The sequence below is a fragment of the Halyomorpha halys genome, unplaced genomic scaffold (assembly GCF_000696795.3).
Source record: "Halyomorpha halys isolate HHAL.00 unplaced genomic scaffold, Hhal_1.1 Scaffold116.1, whole genome shotgun sequence".
Classification (NCBI taxonomy): domain Eukaryota; kingdom Metazoa; phylum Arthropoda; class Insecta; order Hemiptera; family Pentatomidae; genus Halyomorpha; species Halyomorpha halys.
This window is the reverse complement of record NW_027105704.1, coordinates 2,120,711-2,139,742: the sequence shown is the minus strand read 5'-3', so window position 1 is coordinate 2,139,742 and position 19,032 is coordinate 2,120,711. Positions and strand designations below refer to the sequence as shown.

Here is a 19,032-nt window from a genome sequence, read left to right as displayed (position 1 = left end):
CGAGCTATCATGGAAAATTGGGAGTCGGGAAAGGGAGCAAATCTTCTCTCTAATTATTTTAGTTTTATGATCTCTTTGAGATTTTCACGTTCATCAACCAATAAACGTAATAAACGCTCTATTATATCATCTTTATATATCGATATAGCTTATCCTATAATTTTATTAAAAATAATATACAATTTTTCAGCACAACATTTGTGAAACTGGCTATCGATATACGTCATACAACACAGACTTTGGCAGTAAATTGACATTTGAAATAAATACGACAACAAAACCATTATATAAATAGAGGCTCCTAAATTAATGTTTAAAAATTCTTGTTATGTCTTAAAATACAAGTAATTTTTCAAATTTAGGTTTTATCATTTATTTTCCAACAGTATTTATAAACATATTCTCACCGGTGTTATACCCTGAAAAATAACTGATGAATTAGGTTACAATAAATGATTAAAAGTATTACTAGTATTGCTTCGTATCATTTTAATATTATTTATCTATTATTGATTTTTTTTTTTTTAGGCGGTGCTACCGGAATGCGAAGTGAACAATTTCACTACAGACTGGAACAGCGGTATCTGCTTAAGTGCCCTTCTAGAATACTGTGAACCTGGTCTTATGCCCGATTGGAGGCATCTTAACAAATATGAAAGGTTTGTAATAGGCAGGTTTTATGTATATATTTTATTAAGATAACATTGGTAGATTTTCCACGAGGCAGCTATTTATCTTGCAGTTCGTCGCATATGTGAAAATAGTAACATCTTTCAACCAAATCTTGATAATAACAAAGCAATCGTCAATTTAAACGGTCTTAGTAACTGTGACAGCTACCAATGTCACTGTTAATTGACAACGCTGACTGGTTGGTTATTTACTAGTGTTTTAGTAACTTGAGGCTTTATTTTGAAATTTTCTAATTTTATCCTATATATAACTCTTCAAGCTGTTTTGACTATTTTACTCTTTTTTAATAAACAGGAAGTCCCAATAAACTTGTTTAGCCTCCTGACCTCTAGGACCTATGAAATTTTGATTTGACTTTCTTTGGGTTATAATAGTGGCATTTAGTCCATCTTTGGAGGATATTGGTAATTTTCTAACCTTCTACACTTGTTTTCACCCGCTTTTGGATTACACCACATGAGTTGGGAATTTTTTTTAAGGATTCTACTAAAAAAAAACTTAATTGAATAGGTATTTATTCCAACACGTTCTTAAGGTTTTGGAATAAAATAAGAAATAATTTATATTTTTTTTACGTTTTTTGACTAGTTACTTGCAATCTTCAAAATTGCTTTGAGTTCAATTAAGTGTCTGTCATCATAATTTTGATTTATTTATCTGGCCGAGGAGCCTAAAATATCTTACGTTTCAATAAATAAATGCTGTAATTATGACGGATCTTATGCCACATTTAATTGCACGATGATTTTGATCTTTGCGTTATTTTTTTCATTGTTTGCACTGCTCCATGTAAACCGTCAAACAGTAAAAACTTGCTAACTGTTTTTTAGCGATGTAAGTCTTAAATGAGCTTTGGATCAAAAAATTGCCTGATATGATTTTGGATTACAATTAAAATTCCCTTCTTATAATAAAAATTAGACTATTCTATTGGAAATTTCAGAAGTAAGTGTGCTAAAGAAAGTTAGAAATTAACAATACCGTCAAAAGATAGGCCGCATGTCAGTGTGCGACATGCAGCGAAAATCAAGTCAAAATTTCCAAGGATTGTAGCGGTTAGGGGTGGATAGGTATACTAGGACACTCTGTATGTATTTATATATTCATAATAATAATAATGTATATAAATAATTATGTGCGTCAAATTATCTATTTTGATTTGAAACTTTAAATTAGTTGTAATACTTAAATCTCTTTAAATATGAGTAAACATATTTCAATCAGTTTTTGTCTTTATTTTAACTTTAAAATAATAATATGTTTCTAATTTATGAATTTAGAAACGCCTAAAAAATTTTGCTCTATGTTACTTCTCCAAGAGAATCTATTAATAATGTAAATTTGTGGATTCTACCTGACGTTCCTGATTATAGTGGTCAGTAAAAAATGATTGATTTGATTTTTTAGCTCGCTCTCAATTCATTAGTTGTATATCCCTTAAACCCTACGAATGTAATTATGAATTTTTTAAAAAATATTTTTAGCAATCCCTCCCCATTGCTAAGATAGTATCAGGGTTATGTAGCTGTTTTCTTGGATTGGTTTAGATCCGCATACAACCCAGTTTCTAGGAATTAATTATTAGACTGTATGATAACTCAAGGATATAATGAAAATACAACGAATTAAAGTGTTACGTTTTCTTACAAAATAAAAAACTTCGATTTCATGATAGTTGTGTAAATCGCTAATTTAAATATTTCGATCTGCGGCCAACTATATACAATCTGTAACGTCCATGTTAGTCCCATGTAGGCGTATCTCTTAAGTGTTTTACTTAAGATTTTCTATTTGGTTACAGAAGTGGGCAGATTCGATCTAGTAATCGAGGTAGTTATAGTAGTTTCTCATCGTTTCCACGTTCAATTAAAATGACTCACATGTACAAGTTTCATTTTAGAATTATAAAAACATTTTATTCTCCTGCAAAGTGTGTGAAATTATATTCTGATCGTTGAATATAATTTTTGATTGCTTAGATAGATTACGGAGAAACATTATATATTGTTCTTACTATAACATTATATATTGAATTACGCTCTATGATTGAAGTATTGGCGTATTGTGTGTAAATTATATTGCGTGGTGAATCCACTGCATAAACTTCAACTTTATCACTTCCCTAGTTCATATTTATCCGCGATTCTTGACTTGTTACGGTACTAAAACAAGTAAAGTTCTTTTTAATAAATATATATAACCCATAGGAAGTTTGGTCTTGCGCGAATGTGAGAATATTTCGATCCCGAGTGAAAGGGAAGTTATATGCCGATTGTTGCTAATTACTTTGCATTTCGAGTTCTGAGTTCTCAGGTGGCGAATATTATATAATGCGCTCGAATAGAGCAGCGACTATGGAATTTTTGGAATGATCTGATGTAGATAACGTCTGTAGTTAAGGTGATAGTACCAATCATGGATAAGGTTTTAAATACCCATATTGAAAAAAAAATTTTGTTTGGGTGAGAAATGAGATAGTCAACTTTACCTTTACACTTTAAAACGCCAATGGAGTAAATCCAGCTGAGAACTCTAAGTTTCTCCGACCTGGCTGGCGTTTTTGTGTCTTCCCTCTGTTTTTTTCCCTATTTTTCCTTCACCTGTATTTTTTGAAACTATCCATATCTTTTTCAGGTTTTTTATTTCATTTTTCACAATATTTATTGTTGGCATTGATAAGTCCGACTTTCTCACCGTTTTAAATGTCATCGGAGAGGAAGGGAATAATTTTATAATTTGTTATGTCTGATAAAATATGTGATCTACTGCTTCTTTTGGCTCAAATGAGCTGAAATTAGGTGTGCCAGGCTTTTTTTTTTTGTTTTTTTTTTTACGATTTTTAACAAGTAATTCAGTTTTTATTTGCTCTGCAAAAAAAAGAAAAAAAAAACAAAGGAAGGAAGAAGAATTTTGAACATCCCGATTGCTAGATTAAATACCCAATCAATTCTTGTACAGATTTTTCAACCCTCTTACTTATTTGCAAGCTCTGCGAGGTGAAAGGTGAGCAATAACTTCATGACCTATTTTTAAAAATTAATTTACTTTCTATTTGCAAAAAAATAACGGAAATAAGACCTGAGTGATAGAGCTCTGCTGCTCACGCGATTCTTGTAGTTTACATCACTTCTTGACTAATAATAGTATTTTTTTCCGGTCAAGACTGCCATTGGAGTCCTGTACTGCCTAACCATGTTTGGGTGTCAAAAGTTTTTCATTTTGTGGGACCGCCACTCACTGAAAAAAGTCAACGCCCTTTGCCGGATTCGAACCGGCACCGCCAATAAACATCAATTAGTTAGACTGTACCCGTGAGCTACGGGCGGCCCAATAATAGTCTTTATCCCTTTCTACTTTTAACTCTCCATTTCTATGTTTCTCAAAACCTGATTATCCAAACACATTACCGGTGTTGAAGATTTTGTTAAAGGACGATATCTTCATTATCTGTATCCCTTAATTACCTAGTATTTCTATTAATTTATTTATACCTAGCATTTATTACTAACAAAACAACATTGAAAAAAAATCTTAAAACTACTTTGAAATTATTTTTTCAAGAAGAGATTTTACTGCGTGTTCCTCTCATAATGATAAAGATAAATCGTTAGGTACACTCTTTATTAGTCTAAACAACAATGTTTATACTTGAACAGAAAATAACAGAACATATAACAATATATATAACATTATTATGAACAGAAGTGTTCAATTTTTTAGACATACGAAAAAACAAACTTAGTTATTAATTATATAATTGTTAGTAATTGATCATATGGTGAGAAGCTTCAAATGGGTTTGCCACTAAAACAAATGTAAAATAATGAAACATTAAATGAATTATAAATAAAAATAGATTTACAAGAAACATAGTAGAGAAATAAAAATATTAATAATAATTTCGGCAGTGGCAAACCCATTTCAAACAGCCTCTTTGGTAACGTCGACTATTGCCGCTGAAGACATTAATGATCCTGCCACCATAAGATCAAGTATGTAGAAAGATACCCCGTATGGCAGAATTGGCAAGGGAGGGGAATAAAAAAATAAAATAAAAAAATTATTGGAGAAGTTTGTCGGGGGGGGGGGTGCGGTCAGCAAAGAACAACATAAATAAACAAAACGATATTTATTTATTTTATGCTGACGTTTCGACCTGAGTTTCAGGTCTTCATCAGGGGTTATGGTGTAGAAGGTAGGCCTACAACTGGAACTGCAACTCAGTTGCTAGCTTACCTTCAATCATATCAATCGTCGGCATAAAATAAATAAATATGGTTTTGTTTATTTATGTTGTTCTTTGCTGACCGCACTCCCCAACAAACTTCTCCAATCATTACTCTACGATCAACTATCTACACCTCATTAAAAAAAAAAAAGTATGTAGAAAGACTTTTAGTTATAAGGACTTGAGAATAACAAATAAAGGAGATTTTGAGCTAATATCCTATTTATACTGATAATAGTCTAAGTGAGGGAAAACAACTGTTGACACTAGGAAATATTTTGAAAAAAGTTATCACTGAATCTTAGGAATTGTCTAAGAGAAATGTTCGTTTAAGAGAGGATTGTTAAGCTAAACTTTTGTGTGATCTAGAAAATATGGTTATTCCAGAAGGGGGGGGGAGATGACAAACGTTTTTTAGAGTAGAATAAAAACGATCTAGTCGACTTGATCTACATGAATAAATTCTATTGTGACTGTCTATGGATGGAACCTTTATATTACTTAGTAAAATATAGGTTACTTACGCCAATTAATTATTTTGTATTCAATTAAATAACTTTACAAAAAATTACCTATTCGTTCATTGGAATAGCAATAATTGTCCGATTTACAGTTACAGTGCAGAAGTTGTCGGCCTGGGGTCATAAAATTTGTTTAATGTCTAGATGTTAAGTAGGTTCTTTCCGTTATTTTATACTTCTTGTACCGAACGACTCAACTTATATTGATAACTTTAAAGATACTTAAATAATTTTAAACAGATTAGATTGAGAAAACTAAACGGAGTTACTCCCTTGGGTAAATAAAATGCCAACTCAGGCATCTGCAACTTCACAGTCTTCTTTATGATCGGCAGCCCATGATTCAGTTATTCTGTGTGGCACACTCATGATGGTTCATCATTTTAGTGCAATAATGAACAACTTCCATGTACAGTCTCTATTGCGCTTAAATAGCAACCGAGCAGCTTAGCAACTAAAGTTTGTCAACATATATTTTTTATATTATATGCATCATGTAACTTCTATATTGAAACTGATGGTGATACAAATAATACAAACAATTTTAAATCACATAAAATAAAACTAGACCGTAATAATTTTAATAAATCACTGTTAGAGAATTATTCGTAATAAGAATTAATCATTATATTTATTTTTCAATAGTGTGACAAAAAATAAAATATCCTTTGACAAAAATCTTTTTTACTCCTTTTCTTTAGAAACTAATTTATAATTCTAAGACTGGATCTAAATACAGGAAAGATTGATACTTATATGGTAGGATCAGGGTGTCGCAGTTCTCAGGTTTTGCCCTTCTAACCTCAATAAATTTTGGACTTTAATCTAATAATATTGTCATGTGCTCTTTCTTTAGAGGATATTTTTAATTTTCTAAATTTATCCTCTATTGTTCGTTTATTTACTTTATAAATAAAATAATGTGGCTTTGAGAAATGCGTCATTGACAACATTCTCATTTTTTATATACATCAGCATGATCTTATTAGTATGAAAGTGGAAAATCAATATTTCTAATACTGAATCGTTAGCAATAAAAATCCAATTTACCATAAAATTCAGGTATAAATATTGCTTTGATTACGTAGTACAGCCCTCTATGTAAGCAACTTAATACTGGATTGGGAAATTGAAAATGACCAGTAAAAGTTTGTGAATGGACGGTTCTATGATGTTATACATTTACTAAATTATAGTCTGATGGCATGGATTGAAAATTCAAAAGAATTACAGAGAATATTACAGTGGTTATTTACAATGTAGTTTAGTAAACCATTCTCGACTTTAGCAATATTCTGAATTTCAAAGCATGTTATGTAAAATGTTGTTAATATAACCATATATAATTTAACAGTTTACAAGTGTCACTCCAATATATAGGGTTACTTATACGCTGTTTTATATTGTTGAGTGTACCCCAATACTCCTTGCATCCTGCCCTATTATTATTAATATATTGGCAGTTGTTGTTGTTTAGTGTGCTTAACATTTGTAAAATCGTTTCAGGCCTATGATATTAAAACTTGGGAGCAATCGGACAATCGACAAGGGAGCTTTGAGCGTTTTTTATATAAAACTGAAAATTGCTCTTTATTAAAAACGTCCAGTTTTTAAAACGGAATAAAAAATACACATTTTATAGGAAAGTTTGTTCGATTTTTATTTCATGTGATATGTTAGTCTTTAAAAAATATTTAGTTTTCTAGTTATATGGGAAAAACTTAAAAATAATCCAAATCATTTGGCTTTTTCTCTCTCTCTCTCTCTCTCTCTCTCTTTTTTGTCACGAAGTGGGTTTGTATTGAGGCATCGAACCTAAAATTCGGTTTTGACAGCTCGAACTAAGTATAGAATTAATTATGAAGAAGATGGTCAGGGTTGCGGTCAAAAAGAACAAAAATAGTTAACAACTGTTTATTTGCCGACGGTTCGCCCCACTTGCACTATAAAGTACATATATATTTCATTAGGTCTAAAAACATTCAAAAACAACTAAGAACATTTTGAAACAATAATATAATAAGGTAAAAAGGTAAATTAAGATTGGGTTTTTTGTATCTTATTATCATACTATTTCAAAATGCTTTTAGTTGTATTTGTATCTTTCTATACCAGATGAAGTTCTACAAAGTGGGGCGATACGTCGGAAAATAAACAGTTGTTAACTATTTTCGTTCTTTTTGACCGCAACCATGACCATCTTCTTCATATTTGAAATTATACGGTCAATTATTTATATACATAATATAGAATCGTTGAGAAAAAAAAATGTCCATATTTTCCTTAATCATCCTCATACAAATAAGTCAAGTTGGGTTACTGGGTTCAAGGCCCGCGAAGTTTCCACCTTATCAGTGATACCATTTAGCAAGAATTGAGAACACCACAAAAAATAGTTTCGGTAATACAACTGGTGCTATTTTTCAAATGATTTACAGATTTGCCACCAACTCACTCTAGAATTGTTGTTTCTTCTTAATGAAAAAATTGATATATGAATTTTTTGTCGGATTGACCAATAATTATAACATTGCCAGAGATTACAAAATTTAATTTTTAGGCATGAATATAGTGTAAAAGTTTTTAGAAGTTACTGTGATTCTATTTAGAGAAAGTAATTCAAATCGGCTGTAAATTAATTGATTTATTCTAAACTAAATATATGAAAGTTACCCGAAGTACACATATGTTGAATAAAACGTAGATAGATAAATATTCCTTGTTGAGATAAATAGTTGGCTAATGTACATTAGTAATAATTTATAATAAATCCTACGGTCTAATGATAACTGGAAACATAGAAGAGAAAGTGTTATTATTTATTACATGAAGAAAGAAACTCATTGAGCGAGAATCTTACAGTATAACAATATAAGGATTAAGGAGATACAATTTTCTTTAAATCCATCAAGAGAAAAAGCGAAGAAAGACCGAAATCTTGTCTATCAAAAATTTAAACGACTATAAGTTCACACAATTTGATTTATCTGTTTACTACGATCATTTATTTTCTTATTAAATCGACCGGACTTGAATTTTATTCTGTACGCTAAATCATATTTTGTAGGCTAAAATAATTGTAGGCTATTATGAAAATAATGATTATCTATTATTTATCATAAAAACACTGTTATGTTTAAATAAAACAGGATCATTAATGTAAATACCTACACTAATTGGAACGTTACATTATTATTTTTCAAATTTTTTGGGGTAGAGGAATGGAAAATAGTGCATTTTATCCAGCTTTATATCTTTATAAGGTCTTATTACAATGCTGCTTCTTTTATCAGTTTTTTTTTTTATTCAGATGAAAAATGTTTTAATTACAATAAATATTATCGAATTAATTTAAAGTAGTAAATTCGTAAGCACTTCCTGATTTTATTCTCGTTTTTAATTATTATGAATTTCGTTTTAGACACTTTGAATAGATATTTAAACTTGTTCGTGAAGTCTACTTTTGCCTGATATAAGTATTACTTACTACCAAACTCTTCTTCGTTTCTATTACCAACCAAACATTCACCTTTTCATCAAAGTTGTATTTAATTGAATAGTCAAATGTTCTGGATACCATAGCATGGGCATTGTACCACTCGAACATTACTATTAATTATAATTTAAAAAATGAGATTGCATGTAATTACTTAGTATATTATGAATGTTTTTCAGAATTAATTTATTAAAACTAAAACTAAAAACTATCCGTTAAAACTGAATAGTTACTATTTAAGTTTGTAAAGAAGATGATCAAATCATTTCAACAATAGTATGGTGGATTTTACAGACTAACAAAGCAATAACATGGTCATAATGAATGTCAGCGGAAATTGATGTGGAGTAGTTATGGTAGGATGTGGGTAGCGATGGATTGTAAACAGCATATATTCCTTTCTGTTTATTGATTCAATCTATCTCAGCGAATTGGACAGAATACGTCAATATGATTTTATGTATGAGTGTACAATTTTATCATTGTTATTTCAAAATTTTTTGAGACAAGGTAATTATTTATTAAATAAAACCAAAAATTGTATCCAATTCTGTCTCAACACTTTATTTCTCACTAGTCCAACGTTTCGGCCATTCCAGCCATCTTCAAGGACATCTTCAATACAAAACTCCTCCTCACATTAATTCACAATTTTTATTGCAGGCTATTCTGCCTAGGTCATTTTCTTCATTTTAATTTCAAACCTATTTATTTAAATTTTAAAAGCATTAACTTTTATTTTTCTCTATAAAATTATCAACAATATAAAATACACCACCATATAACAAACTTGAAGATGGCTGGAATGGCCGAAACGTTGGACTAGTGAGAAATAAAGTGTTGAGACAGAATTGGATATAATTTTTGGTTTTATTTAATAAATTATATTTATATTACATAGTACATATTATATATTTCTAAGCGGGGAAGCCGGGTAAGTAAGCGCTCCTACCGCTGAAATCTGGATTCGAGTCCGGCTTTGACAGATTATTATTTATTCATTTATTTTAACCGTCCCTAAGATCGAGTAGCCCACCTACTGCACCTCTATCAAGTGGGTACTCTCAATTGGGGAAAAACTTGGCAGTTTTGCTTGGTTATGCCCCAAATACCTCTTTTTTAAACACTTGGTCTAGGCACAGTACTTCCTTACTAAATACTGAATCCAATACTCCTTAGCTTTCATAAGTTATTGTGATACAGGTAAAGAAAAATAATAATATATGTACATCAAAATTATATCGAGCATTCAAATCCTTTATATGGATCCATTTTCTTCGTTTGCCTTTCAGCATATTAAATGCTGTAAAATATATTTATTTACCTAAAATATTAATAGTTGTCAATTATCAATTTTTTTCCTGATAATTCTTCGAAAATTACAATTTTTTTTGTAACCATGTGTATTGACTTTTTTTGGCCCTATGTATGTCTTCAATTGCAGAAGGACTTAATTGTTTAATTCGATTCCTGAAAATTCTCTTAGAATTAAGTAATTCTCTTAAGTATTTGAAGCTCTTCCTCTCCGTCTAATAGTGATGTCTGGGTTGATAGTTTATGTGAGCATCACAATGCGTCTTAATAATGATTCTAGAAAAGAACCTCATTACTCGATAATGATGTAGCAATATCGGTGGAGTAAAATCGGTGGAGGGAAGCGGACAGACTTGGCCGACTGTTGTCTTTCTAAACTGCGATAAAGGAGCCGTGAAACCGCAATAAAGAAAAAATTTGGATATTTCCCAGCTTACTTTTAGGTTATATTTCAAAATCCTCGCGGTTTATTTTAAATATAATTCCACGGTTATATTTTATTCTTATTTATCATAGATGGTAATTTTTTCCGAAATTCGGTAGGATGTATTTAAAATTTGATACATAAAAAGTTTCTTTATAGGCTTTGTGTTGCCTTATGAAATTATTTGATTATTGAAATTAGCTTCTACAGAACCCTGTCAATGGACATCCGGTTTTTTGGAATTATAGAGATTTTCAGAAATTTGGAATAATCAACGATAAACAAAGTATTTATCAAAAAGGATTTCATCTGCACTGGGGGAAAGAAGGAGCTGTTTCTAACTTTCAGTTAATAATAAACTACAATAACACTTTTTGGACCCATAGAATTTGTAATTTAAGGTTCCTTAAAACAATCAAATTTCTTCTTACAGCGCAAATCCTCAATCCTCCTCATAATGCCACATATATGATTATCACCAATTATGACCGTGGTTGTCCCTTATAGATGTGGGCCAAAGTGGATTCCTCTTACTCTTCCATATTCTTTACACCCATGCAATTCCACGATTATTTAACTTTTCTTTCATGTCCAGTCTCGCTAATCTTCAAAGGTGTCCGAAAAGAAGACAGCTATCCAGCTACACCGAACGTGAACATGGATTTCAGTAAAGACCTACTCACTCGTATTTCAAGTGTTCACCCTTTCTTTAGTACGCTCCCATAGGTTTAATCCCTTACATTTCTTTTCGATATTTGGACGAATTATTGATTTTAGTAGAGAATCCAAAAGGCACTTCTGTGACATCAATCCTATTCATTAGCAAATTTTCAACCCTCTATTCCGATTTGGAGTGGTTGTTGAGGTACCTAAATCCTATTATCCGTTCTTTTCTCGTCCCTACAGTCTAGAACCATGACCTCGGCCAATGTCTTCTGCCACTCCTGTCTTTCAGCTCCAAAACGCCTCCAGTGGTTTACACCTCACGCCTTCAGGTCGTCTTCCACATTGTCCAGCGATCGTCCTGAGATGGTATGTCACTCGAATTCTTCCATCACCTACCATTCAATATAGCATGGTATTCTTACAGGTTCCATCCTCTCTACATACCCCAACTATTTTAGTCTTTGATAAGACAAAAACTTAAAAGTTCCTATATAGTGAACAGACATCTATTTCCTGCAGCTATACGTTCTTTTCTACTAATTTCCCATTAATAATCATACTATCCAGGTACTTGAATCCTTCCCTGGTACCTGCTCCAAATCTCTATTCGCATTTACCCTTCTGCTATTGATGATATTTTGATCAAAATCCATTCCTACAAATGGTATCACGGTACCTAGAAAACAAACCAACATAACAAATTCGATTCGTTATATCCAAAATCGTTAAATCCAAAAATATAAATATATATATTAGGTGTTCCCAAAACTACCTAGTCCATCTAATGAAACGGATATCAAATATCCCTCCCCCTCAGATGACCTTGTAGTGCAAAAATATTATTATTTTCGGGAAAATACGACAATAAAATATCTGTACTCTCAGCAACTCTAAACGCATAGTGGTATCATTGCAACGATTAAATTTAGTGGTGTCTCATTCGAAAGTATATTTAGAAAATTTTAATGCTTTTGAAATGAATATAAGCAGAATTATATTGTTTACATCTAAAATTGAGCACGAGTTGGAATAAAAATCAGACGCTTCATGGCATGGTGTTACTTGCCGGAGTATTTTAGTTTTTATTATTGGCAACTGGTTCCAAGGGATTCTTGCCTGCAGCGAAAAATGTGGTCTTGGTTGTCTGCACTTCATCGTGGCGGCTTCAATTGTTATTCAAGCATCTTATATATTTTTTTCTACAATATTCTGAAATTCGCGATATTATTACTTTTTTTAAAAAAGAAGAAAATAAAATGTACATTTTTGGACAGCTTTTATCCTAAACATCTTTTGCGATCAAATATAACCATTTAATTTGAAATAATAAAGGATAATAAACCATTAATTTACTATCCATTCCTTATAATTGGGTTTCAGAGAAATAAATAAAAAATCTTTTAAATTAAATAAAAGATTTTTTTCTTAAATTCTTTTGTTACTAGAACTATTATTATAGAAATCATTGGAATTACTACAGGCAAAATCAATTCCCAAAATTATGATTATCTCTTATCCAATATCACGTACCTATATAGTATATTCGTGGTCAATGTTTTTTTCATTCACAAAATTATTAGTCTTATTAATAACATTACTAAAGAAAATAATAATTTAAACCTTCATCATATAGTCTCAGCGATAAATCCTTATTACTTCAAACCCATTAGTTTATCGCCTAATAACGGAAGCACTAGATCCAATACAATGGTAGAACAGATGACCAACCGCCTGGAAGAAAGTACCGGCAATGGTTATGTAATCGTGGGATGATGTAAGGCTTCTGATAGCACTTAAGTGCTTTTTAATTTATGGTCTGAATCAGTTTTTCGTCGGAATGCAAACGAGTACTATTTGCTAACGAAATGAGTTTTAGAATGTAAGATTTAAATTGATTTTTTAAATTTTATTTTTATGATTCCATTTAAAAGAAATTGGAAATAGAATGCTGTATTTCTTACATTTAAGTACTTCCATCTTTTTCGTTACTTTTAACAACCTGCGGAAAAATATGTTTATTAAATTAAAATCATTTTTATACTATTATGTTTTATCTGAATGATCTGAAGCATTTAAAATTTTATTTGGCAATACAGAATGTATTCAAAACAGGGCATGTTCTGCCCCCTCACAATCCCTTTATTTAATTATTCATCTTCGTCTTTCACATATATTCTGAAATATTATTTTTGGGATAACATAGAGATTATACTCATAAAATTTCTTAGAATTCGTTTTTAAAAACTTCAACTCATACTGATTTATTAATTTTGCTATATTTCTAACAATGTATTATGTGTTTTTTTTAATCAGTTTATCTCCCAAGATCTTTATATAATATTTGATATCATTACATAAATATATCTCATAAGATCCAATAACTTTTTTTCGATATTTAAGTAATTTATGGTAGTTCATAAATTACAGTAAATAAGCAATACACCCATATTAAAATGCATTATTAAAAAAAAAAAATTGTCATTAGTATTTCTGTACAACAGACGTTAAAGTGCCTTTGATTATCAGCTATCTTTACCTAACCTGCTCCAGATTATTATTAGCTTGATAGAGCTGTGCAAGCTCCTGTAAAATTAAATTATATATATTTTTATTTAAATTTAAAAATTACCATTTGGATGATTAGTTTTGTTGGTATAATCATTTCTTTGTGTTCTATACACTCAGTTTTCAGTTAATATTTATTTTTTTTATTATAATTTTATATAAGCTCAATAATTAAGCTTGAAGAGTTAGTTTTCAATTTTTTTTTTAAATTAAAATTTTTTTAACACATATATCACTTGTCATTATTTTTATTTATCAGGGATTTTCAGATTAACTATTGCTTCTAAACATTCTTTTGTCGGCTGAATTGAAAGATTAAAATTTACTGAAATTCGTCCTGAACTATAGTTCTCTTAAAACAAATATGAATTGAATCGATGGTATTCCAATATTATATCTACAAATTTATACTAAGCATAATGCAAAGATAACCAAACAAATCATTTTCGGGATTACGACATTAAGAAACTTGGTAAAATGAGTATTTACTGTACTTTTCTAAATCTTTGCTTTCACTAAGAATTTTTCCTTAAAAATAGGCTGTTATGGTTAGCAACTCGTGTAAATTTTATCTCAGTTATGATCCCACAGTTAGCAACTCGTGTAAATTTTATCTCAGTTATGATCCCACAGTTAGCAACTCGTGTAAATTTCAACCATTTAAGCCTCAGAATAATAGCATAGTTAAAATTTCAAAGTTTCTACAACAACAATGTTCCTCCAGTTCCAATTAAAACCAGTTTAACTTAAGGTTTTAGCGATTTTTTTTACAACTTGTACACACACAGGGGTATTCATGATGCGGTTAATGTAAAATGTTTTACCATGTTAAATGCTGTAAGTATAGGATTGTGAGCAACCCTATTTAAAGTCATGTTAAATGCATAAGAGATCCTATCGGATTTTCTGAGCAACTTGTTTTATAACCTTTCGTTCCAAAACTTCATGTTATTGTTTACTTCCAAGTTTTGATTCAAGTAATTTATTACAACATGCCTAAATTGAGTGAAAAGTGGGAGGTGCATGCATTATGGCTATTGAGTGTCTTGTTGATCTTCTAACTTGTGAGAAAGAGAATCAAGATGTGCTAATTTACAACTTTCATTATATTATTATTTTTGTCACCCATTGCTTTATTAGATTTTAAAACATCAAAAACAATACTAACACAATCAAAACACAAACTACGAACAAGTAACTTAACACGACAAGAAACAAAATGGTGACGAACACGGCGGTTCTGTTGCGTGACGTCATTCTCCATTTAACAGACCTAGTAACAGACTCTACACCATGTTCTATGTTGTATCGTTTAAACATAGTAAAAGAAGGAAATATGTCTCCATTTAACACGCTTTAATATGTTAAACTAAAGATCATGAATACCATTACTGTACGCCGGACGGAGAGATTTTTTACTATTTTTGATTCTAAGTATTTTGAAAAGTAAAACCTTGAATTTTACATACTCTTACATAAAATTAAATTCTATTAAAAAAATAAAATAATTATTCTTCCACGTTCAAAAAATATTTATATTTATATAGTAAAGAGGTACATTTGAGTCTTCTGCTATAAATAACTTACATATGAAATTCAAAATAGTTATATAACTCTGTTAAACATTTATTTTCTTTTGAAATATGTTCAATGAAATCGGAACCATTTCCAAACAGTCTTAATTTCCTTGTTGCTTAAATTTTCTTTTTCGAAGTAGGCCAGAGATGGGCGTTGTGAATTGCCAAATAGCATCTACTTAAGAACCAAATAACAGTTTGTCAACCCTGTCATAAATTGCTATCTGGAAAAGTGTGTCGTAACTGTTTTGAGTCCTTAACTCCCACCGTTGTTTACTGACTGGAATATTTTTGTAACTTGAAATCCGGTAGTAGAACTATATGACCGATTGTTGTATTGATAGCGAAGCAATATTACTGGTTTATGAAGTCTCTAAGGTTTATTTCTGAGATTCCTCGGTCTTTTAATTTATCTTTTCAATTTAGTTCATGTCAAAAATGTATTACCCATAAAATAATAATGTATTTTGATCATTTGGGACTTCCTGCAAAGGGTTGAATTGCCACAAACGTACAAAATTCTATTCCAATTAAAGACTATAAGGGTTATTCTCTCAGAATGCCTCAATTTGATATCCAGATCAAGCCTTTTTCAAGCCACATTATAATTTTACGATCTAGAAAAATCCTTTTATTGTTGTTTTTAAAAGCCTTTTTTTAGGAATAACGATTTGGTTGTAAAATTACAGTACAGTCATTCTCCAAATGCGACATCATTTCAGAAAGAGACAATTTCATATTTATTTTTGTCCTCAAAATAGATGCTTCTACATTTTGGCAGAAAAAAAATGTTCGGACTGTTTGGAGCATTATTAAATTTTTGAAAATTCAGATTCAAAACTTTATTTCGTTCCAAACCCACGGAATAAATATCGACCCTCTCCCTTAGGCAGGAATAAATTGGTTAGCTATAGTATAACCTGTAACATCAGGTAAACCCGTTTTTACTGACGTATTTGGAATAAATAAGGGTATTTAATCGCAAATTAACCAACAATTATTTTCTGATTAATTTATTTCATAATCATAAAGGATCCGAGGGGTTGATTATCTCTTGAGCGAGCTTAGCGAGTTGTAATCGAATTAAAGCAGTAATAATTTTAATAATCCTAATAAACTTTAAAAATTGTATGTAGTAAGAGACTGTTTCCTTATTTTTTTTTCAATATTGATCCACCATATTACGGTGAATGTTGAATTAGAATTAGATATTGCATCTCAAATTGATTCATTTCAAAAAAATAATAAAAGAAAAATTAAATAAAGAAAATGTAAATAAGATAATTATAATGAAATATATACTACATTAATAAAAATAAGTCTAATAAGATAATAATAAATAGTAATTGAATGATTGAAACTTGGTGGGGGGGGGGAAGGGGTTACCTGGTATCTTGTCGGCGGACCATCTGTCATTTTATTTGAATCAACTGTTCACCAGTTAAAATAAATTTTTCACTACTCATTTGAACTATTCCACCTTATAAATAAAATACCATAGGGTGATCATACGTGAAATAAAATATTACGTGCTAATCACTAAAAACTTTTTATAAAAATAATAGATATAGTAGATAAGGAACAGTATGGCTTTACGAGGGAACTGTTTCAAAATATGTGATGTGATAAGATCGTGGCCAGGAGTTTATTTAGAAAGTAATTGGTGTATGATGTTCATTATTTCTGAGGGATGAAAGGCTTTTGGAGGAAGGGTCATTTGGAGTGGAATTTTAATCTCTGCTTCAACATGTTCAAGATGGGTTGGATTAAGGATATCAGGATGGGTGTTAAAAGTTTTGAGGAGCTGTTCGACGAATACGTCGACTTTTTTCTTCATCTGATCGTGTACCATCCACTTCTCACTTTTCAGTGAGAAGTGGATGGTTGAAGGGCTTGTATTTTAGTAGCTTTTTAGTAGTTGTCCATAATGATTTATCAGTGGTATTTAGGCTTTCGGTTAAGTTCTGGAAATTTTGGAATCTGTGTTTTCTAATTTCTGTTTTTAGTCTGTTAGTAAATGTATTGTAATGAGTTTTGTCAGAAGGATGTCTTGTTCTGTGCCACCTCGTTCTTGCCAGGCGTTTCAGTTAATAAGGTTTGAACGAGACGAGGTAAGTTGTTTTCCCGACAAATTTTTATGTTCATTGGTGAAGTATTGTTAGATAGCAGAGTTGATCTGTTGGTTTATTTTTAATGGAATATTTAAGTCTAGATCAGTCCGAAAAATTTTCCAGTTCACCTGTCCTGTAACCTGTGAAGGGGAACAGGGTCTAGGAATAGGGTTTGAATGCATGTGGAGTAGAATCGGGCTAAGATCTGAAGAGAGGTCATCTAAAGTTTGAATTGTGGATTGTGAGGAGGTTATTTGGGAAGTAACAAATATATCAAAGATATCGGGACGTTTTTAAGGGGTGTAGGCCAATAAGTAGGATTTTTGGGAGAGAGGATGAAATAGCTAAAATTAAATTTAAATAAAATAATTCAAACTTCGGACTCATACACATCTAATTGCGTGAAATGGCGAAAATCGAGTATTTTCTGATATTGATAGTTTTAGAGAGATGATTTTGTCATCTTCAAATTCTTTTCGAATGATTCAATTATCAGAATAAGCTACAATGCAAATCCGGTCTGCTATTCGTTAGTACAACCCACACACCATTGGGATTGACAATCCGAAGTTAAAATTTCTCTGGTCTAGCGGACCGCTTGCGTGAGCTTAAAAAGCTCTCTATTCTTCGTTCTAAGTTACTATCCCCTCTCGGGTCAAGTCCTCAAGCATTTCCGGAGACGTTACACAATAGCGGCAACAGGTTTTATAACCAGTTATCAGTGGTGCAGTTTAATGAGATTATGATAGTTGCCTGGCTGTCGAGTCTTGAAAGTAATTGTTTATATCTTACAGTTAATGTTCTCCTTCCTTGGGAATGTCAATAGGATAGTTGCTTTCGGATTATAATTTAGAAGGATGTTTTGTATCATGAAATTATGATTTTTTTTTAGCCGAAAAAACACCTTTTCCTTTGGTATAATGTTCTCCAAACCACTACCTATAATTTAGTTTTTAACGCATTTAAATATTCATATTAAAATTTTACTTTTTGTAAAGAATTAATTACTTGATCAAAGCCACAATAAATGTTTTTTAAAACAATTTCTAAAACTTTCCATTCGTCTTCAAGGTAATAGTACAATTAATTAATTTTTAAGAATGATTTAAAAGATAATTTTTTTAAAAGTTTTTTATTATTATTTTTTCATCTCATATTTATGACATAAGCAAGCAATTTCTTACACAAAGGTCTTCGGTTCTCCTTGATCCTGCAACAATCTCCTTTTACTTGGTCGCATCCTTTACATCTGAAAGGGGAGTGGGGATGTCAAGCTGAACAGTTAGAAAGATGAACGCATTCGATTAGGTAGTGGTGTCCAGAATTAATTGCAATACTTATTTTTATTTACTATCAAGTCTCAATTGCTGATCATCATGTGCAGTGAGTCATAAAACATTTTTTACTAATTGCTAAAAGAAATTAATATTTGATACG

At 30.9% G+C, this 19,032-nt stretch overlaps 1 protein-coding gene across 1 annotated transcript in view; it reads left to right on the top strand.

The window, feature by feature from the left end:
- LOC136797244 (filamin-B-like) overlaps positions 1–19,032 on the top strand; it is a 134,894-nt gene that overhangs the window by 95,721 nt on the left and 20,141 nt on the right. The window contains exon 3 of the mRNA XM_067053265.1: positions 529–659. Coding sequence (XP_066909366.1) covers positions 529–659 — 131 coding nt within the window. The remainder of the gene's footprint in view (positions 1–528; positions 660–19,032) is intronic.